Source organism: Arachis ipaensis, chromosome B4, assembly GCF_059453495.1.
Source record: "Arachis ipaensis isolate K30076 ecotype BB chromosome B4, ASM5945349v1, whole genome shotgun sequence".
NCBI classification, from domain to species: domain Eukaryota; kingdom Viridiplantae; phylum Streptophyta; class Magnoliopsida; order Fabales; family Fabaceae; genus Arachis; species Arachis ipaensis.
Window position 1 is genome coordinate 13,062,121 of NC_142439.1, and position 9,552 is coordinate 13,071,672.

The 9,552-nt window shown below is 28.9% G+C and overlaps 2 protein-coding genes across 2 annotated transcripts; one reads left to right on the plus strand and one right to left on the minus strand.

Annotated features, from left to right (window-relative positions):
- Positions 1–671: 671 nt before the first annotated feature.
- LOC148566701 (stilbene synthase 1-like) lies at positions 672–2,485 on the plus strand. Its single transcript, XM_088483785.1, has 2 exons — positions 672–953; positions 1,288–2,485. The coding sequence occupies exons 1-2, from the start codon at positions 776–778 to the stop codon at positions 2,277–2,279; spliced, it is 1,170 nt and encodes a 389-aa protein (XP_088339911.1). The 5' UTR covers positions 672–775; the 3' UTR covers positions 2,280–2,485.
- A 5,617-nt stretch (positions 2,486–8,102) lies between these two features.
- Positions 8,103–9,282, minus strand: LOC110270918 (uncharacterized). The gene is made up of 3 exons (XM_021120783.2): positions 9,217–9,282; positions 8,340–8,684; positions 8,103–8,138 (listed from the first exon to the last, which is right to left on the minus strand). The coding sequence occupies exons 1-3, from the start codon at positions 9,280–9,282 to the stop codon at positions 8,103–8,105; spliced, it is 447 nt and encodes a 148-aa protein (XP_020976442.2).
- Positions 9,283–9,552: the final 270 nt, after the last annotated feature.

Below are 9,552 nucleotides of genomic sequence, written 5' to 3' on the forward strand. Positions count from 1 at the left end.
TATGTACAAGACTAATTAATTAGAGGCGGGGATGACTCTCCACTGTCAGCATCCACCAAACTCCTCACACACCCAGTCAAATACATCGTCTTTGAATATTAAAATTTATATAAAAATAATAAGATTACTTAACTATAAATAAACATAATTAAGTACCACTAGTTAATAAGTAACACACAAACATTTTTAATTCGAGAGATTTAATTTCAACATGACATGGATATAATGGTAATAAAAAGCACGTGTGCCCAGCTACCTACTGCATGCACCTATTCGATGATATGCCCAAAACTAAGACATTTCTAACAAACCAAATCAAAGTCGATTGCCATAAAAAAAAAAAAAAAGCGAAACAACAAATAAATACAATATATTCTACCAAACACAAAATATATACATACAGCACTATAAAGATTTAAAGAAATATACCACCAATATATAATCTGAGCCGCCATCCACAATATCATGAATTAAATAATACTAAAACTACACAAATATGTAAAATAAATCAATGATATATAAACAATCAATCAAAGTCAAAGTAAAGCAATAAAACAACCAAGAAGTCAGAGAACATCGTTTGAGCACGCTTTTTCTATGTATGTTCCATTTCGTCCATTCAATGCCACATATGCCCCTACTCTCATGCATATAAATATCCCCCCTCCCCCTGCCTAAGTCTTCACCAAAATCCCAAAGAACATAGCTAATAAGCTTTCCTATCCCAAACAACATAGCCAAGCTTTGCTATTCCAAAAAACACAGCTAAGAGAAGATGGTGTCTGCAAGTGACATCCGCAAGGTTCAAAGAGCAGAAGGTCCTGCAACCGTCTTAGCGATTGGCACAGCAAATCCACCAAACTGTGTTGATCAGAGCACATACGCAGATTACTATTTTAGAGTAACCAATAGCGAGCACATGACCGACCTCAAGAAGAAATTTCAGCGCATTTGTACGTAGTTTTATAGTTTTGTTTTATTTTAAATATTTATAAAAAAATTCGTCGTTTTAGATTTATATTAATTAATACGTAATAATTAACATATTATATGATATATCATATTCACTGCTTAATATTAATAATAATAATAACTATTTAACGATAAAATTATTTTTATAATTATAAGTTTTTGGATAAACTATTAAAATAGCATCTAAAGATTCAAATCACTACAAAAATAGCTCAAAAAATTTACAAATGTGACAAAAATAATAAAAATGGTGATAAACAATTTTTATATTTGACAAATAACTTGATGGATGTGAATTACATATTATTATTTCAGGTGAGAGAACACAGATCAAAAACAGACATATGTATCTAACGGAAGAAATACTGAAGGAGAATCCTAACATGTGCGCATACAAAGCACCGTCCTTGGATGCAAGGGAAGACATGATGATCAGGGAGGTACCAAGGGTTGGAAAAGAGGCTGCAACTAAGGCAATCAAGGAATGGGGTCAGCCAATGTCTAAGATCACACATTTGATCTTCTGCACCACCAGCGGTGTTGCATTGCCTGGCGTTGATTACGAACTCATCGTACTCTTAGGGCTCGACCCAAGCGTCAAGAGGTACATGATGTACCACCAAGGCTGCTTCGCTGGCGGCACTGTCCTTCGTTTGGCTAAGGACTTGGCTGAAAACAACAAGGATGCTCGTGTGCTTATTGTTTGTTCTGAAAATACTTCAGTCACTTTTCGTGGTCCTAGTGAGACAGACATGGATAGTCTTGTAGGGCAAGCATTGTTTGCCGATGGAGCTGCTGCGATTATCATTGGTTCTGATCCTGTTCCAGAGGTTGAGAATCCTCTCTTTGAGATTGTTTCAACTGATCAACAACTTGTCCCTAACAGCCATGGAGCCATCGGTGGTCTCCTTCGTGAAGTTGGACTTACATTCTATCTTAACAAGAGTGTTCCGGATATTATTTCACAAAACATCAATGATGCACTCACTAAAGCTTTTGATCCACTAGGTATATCTGATTATAACTCAATATTTTGGATTGCACATCCTGGTGGACGTGCAATTTTGGACCAAGTTGAAGAGAAGGTGAACTTGAAGCCAGAGAAGATGAAAGCCACCAGAGATGTGCTTAGCAATTATGGTAACATGTCAAGTGCGTGTGTGTTCTTCATTATGGATTTGATGAGAAAGAAGTCACTTGAAGCAGGACTTAAAACCACCGGAGAAGGACTTGATTGGGGTGTACTTTTTGGTTTTGGTCCTGGTCTCACTATTGAAACTGTTGTTCTCCGCAGCGTGGCCATATGATGCAGCTTATTATATCTCTCTGCATATATGTGATTGTGTTACTTTTTAATAATTATCTTTTGCTTAAGAATAAGGTTTTGATTGTATTGTTAGCTGAGTGAAAACTTAGAGAAAAATGTCTAACGTAATTCTTTTATGTGAGGATTTAATATCAACGTTTGTAACTATTAGTTAACAAATATATGAAATTTTTTTCAATTGAGCAACATGACACATACCAATATTTGGTTTGTAATTTCATTTAAAAACAACTATAAACGCCTTCGCATGAGGTTTCATTGAAGATAAAGTCAAAAAGTATTTGGTATGATAGTAGTACAAGGCTTGATGTATTGTGTATTTGTAATCTTTATATTATCGTGTGTTTGAACTTTGAAGTATCTCATAGATAATTATATAATAATGTTACTTTTATTGTCTAATTTTTAATATGTTGTTATCCAAGTTTGAATATAATAAAATTAATTTTATAGAAAAAGAATACTCATCATATCATCTTGTGTTACGTTGCTGTAAATACGGAACAAAATTCAATTTCTTAATATTGTGTATTGTTCCAGTGATCCAGTCAAAGCTCGTCGAGTTACAGACATTAAAGTAGCATATACAATTGCTGAAATACATTGAGAAAATAACGGAAGTGTTTGTAACCGTTGGTATTTTTTTTTTTTTTTTGTTTCTCACGATATCGTTCAGTTTGGTAGGTCAAGGAATACTAGACTCTATTTAAGAATTTATTATTGACTAATAAGTTGCTACATGTACAAAACAAGATTCGAACCATCGACATTTGTTTAAATGAACTACTTGCTAGTTATTCTATTATTATTATATTTGTGCACAAAACTGCTCACGATTCTTTTTATGTATAATAGATTAGTGGAATGTGTTAATTAATCTATTTTTTTTAAACTAAATTTTTTATTTTTATGCGTTTTTTTATTTTTCTTTAACTGATTTTTATTGTGTTAATAATAAATTATTTAACTAACTTAATTAAATTTAGTTACTAAAATAATTCCGTCGTCATATTGTATTATTGTATTCGAAAATATACTTAAAAATCCAAAAATAAAAAAATAAAATTTTTTATTCTTTTATATCTATTTACTTTTAAAATATTATTAAACAATATTTTATAAATAATAAAAATAAAACAACCAAACATATATCAAACATAATAATAAAAATAAAATAATCAAATTTTATTTTTTATTAGAATTTACTTGTAAATTGGATTACGAATATATATTCAAAATTTTTTATTCGATTTTATTATGTACAAATTGAATTCTGATATGATCTAATAAATTTGTGGATCGAATTATATCTATAAATTTTAAATATGTACAAATAAATAATGTAAATCTTGTGAATCGGATCTATATTCGTACCGCCCTAGGTAAAGCACTAAAGCATCACCTATTTCATACGTTTGATGCAGTGGTATTAATTAGGCAATGCAAATTTGGTCAATTTATTTTTCTTATTCGGTTATGTTTTCTTCATACATCTGTAATAAGAATCTGCTAGAGAAGTAATACAGTATTTATACAATATATACAATGGTCTATTTATTTAGTCTAATATATGAGTTAAAAAATGAACAAATAGAATAAATATTAATAGATATATGTATAAACATGCATTAATGGAGTATTTCTTAATACCTCCTTTCTCATTTAAAATTAAAATAATATATACTTTAATTTAATCTATTCGACCATAATATCCATCAATAATTATTAAGATTACATTTATATATATAAATTAATGATAATTATTTGGTTTATTCAAATAATAATATAAAATATTTTAACTTATTAAAAAATATTTAAATTCTTTATGTATTTTATAATTAATGATAAAATATTAAAATGAATAAAATTTATTACATTAATAATAAATAAAATTTACTTCTTTAATGATCATGAAATATATAAAAATTTAAATTAGATATTTTTATAACAAATTAAAATATTTTATATTATCTGATAAAATATCAAAAATAAATAAATATAATATGTTTTTTAAATATTTGTGATTTGGATAGACATTATTTAGTAGTTATCAATTTTTATTTTTAAGTGTTAGAATGCTTAATTTAATTTCAAGTATTTTGATTTTATTTATTTAGTTTGAAAATTGGATTTTATATTAGTCCATTTAGGGGATTTTTTTAATTTTTAAAATAATATGAGGTGTATAGGTATCTCTTAAACTATTGTAACTGTGTGAGAGAAAGAAATTAGAGGTGTGAAAAAACACTTGAGAGTTTCATCAACAGTTTCGTTTTTCATGATGAAACTATGATAAGAACAAGTGAAATTAAGTAAGTATCTTTTTTGTCCCATCAGAAACCGAATAAAAAAAACAAAGGTAAAATGATTCTCTTCTATTCAATTTTATTTTTATCTCAAATTATAGTGTGAACAAGTGAAGTTGGTTGAGTCTCTTTCTTGTTACATTAAGAATTTGTATAGAAGATAGAGTGATTCTCTTTCATTATATTCAATTTTTATCAATTCCTTTTTAATTTCAAGTCATCTTTTTCATTTAATTTCAATTCTTATTTTTCTATGTATATCTATCTAATTTTTTATCATAATAAGAGATCAAATTTATTAAATTACTAATACTAAAATATATAAAATTTCAAATTAAATATTTTTGTAACGAGTTAAAATATAAAAGATAAGTAAAATTTATTATAATAATAAATATATATTCTATATTATTATTATTATTATTATTTGAAGCAACTAAATTTTTTTATTAATTTTTAGATAATTATAAATAATAATTATTGATAGATATTTTAGTCAAAAAAACTATAGTGTATGTTATTTTAATCTTAAAAAATATATATATTTTATAAATAAAAAGTAAAAAAAATATTATTTAGACATCTCGTAAAAAAATATTATTTTCTCATGTTTTGAAAATATTGTACAGTTAAATGTATGTGGTAGGATCAACAAAAGTATCATTTTATTCTATCTAATGTTTATTTGAGAATATTAATAAACTTTTATGTTTTTGGTTTGATATGTTAATAAAATACTATTAATTAAGTTTAATAAATTATTACAAAAACTTAGGAATTTAATTTTTTATCTAAATAAAAAATTCATTAATGTTCATTTTGTAAAAAAATAAGAACATTTATGCTTTAATATATTTATTAGTCAATTTTTTTCGTTGCTGTTTTTTTAGATATTTATCAGGTTTTGGTATAACACTTAATTATTAGATCTTATGTATTTTTTAAAATTTTGGGGTGGGACAATTTGTATCACAAATTGTTGTAGCAAAATTTTTTTCTAATTTATCTGCCGCAATATACAGGGAGCGTATTGTATTTTTAAATATTTAAAAATACAAGACGCAAGGGATATATTGTCTTATTTTAATTTTGAAAACATAATACATGGAGTTATTGTCAATATAAGGAGGTGTATTGACATTACACAGGGGCATATTGACTTTATACAGGAGGCGTATTGTATTTTTTTTATTTAAAAAATATAACTGAAGTATTATAAAAGGAAGAATAGATTTGTTAGGTTGAGTATGAGTGTGAGTGTGAGAGATTTTTTCCTTGAGAGTGTAAGATTATAATCATTAATGCTGTACATGGTTTGGTTAATCTAAAAACCAAACTTATATTTTGGTTAACTAAAAATTTAATTTGTTTAATTAACTAAATTAGTTTTATATGATAAACTAGTTATTAACCGGTCATAAAAATAAAAACCAATTTTAAATGATAAAACTAATTTTTGGATAAAAAACCGGTTTTTAAACCAAAAAACCGGTTTTCTAAAAAAACTCTTTTTTAAAAATTGGTTTTGGTTAACCAGTTTTTTAAAATTTGGTTTTGGTTAACCAATTTTAAAAAATATAGATATGATTTTAAAATTATTTTGTTAAATTGGTTAACCAAAATGTAGTTATGGTTTTTTAACTGGTTAACCACATTTTGATTTTTTAATGTGCACCCCTTAATGATCATGACTATTTGGGTTCACACAAACTACAAAAAGCCAAAAACGTAACAAAATGAACGCATAAATATAAATAAAAGATGCACAATAATAGAAACACTTTGAACCAGTGCTAGGAATGGTAACCGTTCCCAAGCCCACACACATAGTAGTGCCAAAGTGCCATCCACATCCTTGCATTGTAATCATAACATGATGTCTGACATAATGCTCTATATAAATGTGTCACGCAACAAGCAGATTCTCAAGTAAAACCCCTAATCTTAGAAAAATTTTGGAACAGAGGCAAGAACTTCCAGTGGATTAACAATCCTAACTTGTCATAAAATAAATTTGTCCCAAACAAATAATATGTGAATCTTCATGTACATCTGTCTACCGAGTGTTGTACCCAACTACATGCGGTGATTTAGGTGCAAAGCCATGCAAACTTGACACCGCTTCCTTTACGATCAACTACAGTAGGTACAATGCTAAATTGTATCATAAATTTATTTTTGAGGCCAGTAATGTTATTTGTAAATTCTAACATCGGCATACCATCTATTGGGGTATCAAGTATCATTGCAATATTTTCAAGGTAACTGTGCATTTACTGTGTGGAAGATGAAACATATAAGTTGGTGTGCTACGTAAAGTAAGTTTCCAAATTTGATATACGTGATAGAATCTACTATTGTAACTCGATTTCAACCTCGGGGATCATACATATCTTAGTGGAGATGTCTTGCACTACAAGAAAAATGTTGAGTAATGTCAGATTTACCGTCGAATTCTTCAAATATATCTTATGGTAATCAATTTATCGTCGGATTTACCATCGAAAATAATCAGATGGTATAAATCTCACTGGTAAATATTTACCGTTGGATTCACTACAACAAACTAGGATTTTCGCAACGGTCAAAAACCGTTGCCGTTGATCAAATAACCGTTCCTAAAACTTTAGGCAACGCTTTGGCAATGGTTTTTGACCTGCGGTATATGTGGCCGTTACCGATGCTCATAGGCAACGGTTTTTTACCTAAGGCAACGGTAACAAAAAAACCGTTGCTTCAGTTGCTAGCAAAGACAACGGTTTTGACGGGAAATTTTACACAACAGTTTCGAACCGTTACTCAATAAGCAACGGTTTAGAACCGTTCTTATAAATGATCCAACGGTTTAATACCGTAACTGGATAGGCAATGGTTTTAAACTGTTGTAGTTATATTATTCACATAGCCAACGGTTTTAAAGCGTTACCGTTGGTGTCGTTTTTTGGCAACGGTTTTAATACCGTTGCCATTTTATCGTCCTCTAAGACAACGGTTTTAAAGCGTTACTATTGGTGTCATTTTTTGGCAACGGTTTCAATACCATTACCATTTTATAGTCATCTAAGACAACGGTTTTAAAGCGTTATCGTTGGAGTCGTGTTTTGACAACAGTTTTAATTCCATTGCCATTATGTAATCATCTTTGACAACGGCTTTAACACCATTATCTTTTGTAACTATTGACAACAATTTTTTTGTAATATATAATTTTTTATTTACAATAGTTTTCTTGTGAATGAAATTAATTTCAGTTTTTTTTAATTATTTAGTGTCAATAAATAATCTAAACTATTTGAATCAAGACACTAAAGAAAAATAATTGAACAATTTCCCATCAAATTTAACTTATAAAAATTGTTGTAAGATCCACAATATCATCTAATTTTGCAAAAAAATATAATAACAAAAGAGAGTTGAAATAGCTAAGTAGCAAATAGTCATCATGTCCACAAGTTCATGACTTTTACTCTGTAACATTTACTTTTAAAAATTTGACCTTAATCAAGTTCGATTTTTCCTTCAACATAGTTTTCCTGTAAACAAAAAAAAATCAAATATAAAACTACACATCTTTAATACTAATAATGTTAAATAAAAATGTTTGAGAGAGAGTACAAACATATATATCATAACATTCTTCTATTTAGATACACAAAACAATTAAATCAACATCATCATAATCAACCATTATTTAAGATATGATAACATATAGAAACTTTAACAACAAATAATACCTCTTCATGCGCATCATTGTTCGGATTGCCTAAAGTGCTTCCTAATTGAGCAGCTAACATGTCAAGGTCCACTCCTGAGCTTTTTTTTTTTTGCAGCATCATCTTAACAAGCGATTTTAGTTCATCTACTTCTTTTTGCATCACATCAACCTTACCCTCTAATGTTGCTTTCTCAGTTGCATGTTGCTGCTTAAGGGTGGCAATTTCTTCATTTTTCTTCAACAAAGTTGGTGTGGTAACTCTTCTGTGACATCGCATTCTCCCTGCCTTCTCTTTTCCAAATATGGATTGGAAAGCTCTAATTGCTGATTCTTTAGACTTTTTATTCTCAGCTTGCAAATGTGCCTATATTAATGTGAAGAAAAATAATAATAATAATAAAATAATGTCAACTTTTCCACTATCACCCCAAAAAACAAACTCTGCCTTACATAAAGTTGCCAGAGTACGCTTAACCTCTGGATTTGAAATCACTGCTTATATACCCGGTATTGGCCATAATTTACAAGAACATTCTGTAGTCTTAGTAAGAGGGGGAAGGGTTAAGGATTTACCCGGTGTGAGATATCACATTGTTCGAGGAACCCTAGATGCTGTCGGAGTAAAGGATCGTCAACAAGGTCATTCTAGTGCGTTGTAGATTCTTATCCAAGACTTGTATCATTTGATAATGCCATGTGAATCACTAGAAACATGTGAAGTGTATGGCTAAAAGCATATATCATTTGACAACATCAAAACAAATAATAGAGATTAAGAATAATGTCAAGATTCTTTAACTCAACGCAAGCATAAAAGTAACCACAAGTGATGGACAAATTGCCAAGACAAAAGAAATCCATAACCTATTTTAACCAAATTAACTCCCAATTCTTACAATAACATCCAGAGTGTCTTCATCCAGTGATTTTCCCTTTGTGCTTTGGCGAGTCTCAACAAACATTTTTGCTTGAGTAGGTGGTTCATTATTTTCCTTAGAAGCAGCCTATAAGTCCAATTCAAATAGCATTTATATAGAGTTAAAAGGCACACCACACATACACATACAAATTCACAAAGAATAAAAAATTGTACCAATCTTGCATGTATTCTTGCAAAATTTATTGGTCCCTTTCGATGCCTAAATTTCTATTGTGCCCTATTTTTCTTATTCCGCGCAGACATTTTCTACATAACAAGAGACAAGTATTATCAAAAAATCATCATATTTCAT

Bases quoted from the DNA above. Each gene is read 5' to 3' on its own strand.
- LOC148566701 (XM_088483785.1), top strand. From the start codon at position 776: ATGGTGTCTGCAAGTGACATCCGCAAGGTTCAAAGAGCAGAAGGTCCT. The intron at 954-1,287 runs GTACGTAGTTTT...TTATTATTTCAG, and splicing joins GAAGAAATTTCAGCGCATTT to GTGAGAGAACACAGATCAAA.
- LOC110270918 (XM_021120783.2), bottom strand. From the start codon at position 9,282: ATGTTTGTTGAGACTCGCCAAAGCACAAAGGGAAAATCACTGGATGAA. The intron at 8,685-9,216 runs GTAAGAATTGGG...ACATTAATATAG, and splicing joins AAGACACTCTGGATGTTATT to GCACATTTGCAAGCTGAGAA. The intron at 8,139-8,339 runs GTATTATTTGTT...TTTTGTTTACAG, and splicing joins ACAATGATGCGCATGAAGAG to GAAAACTATGTTGAAGGAAA.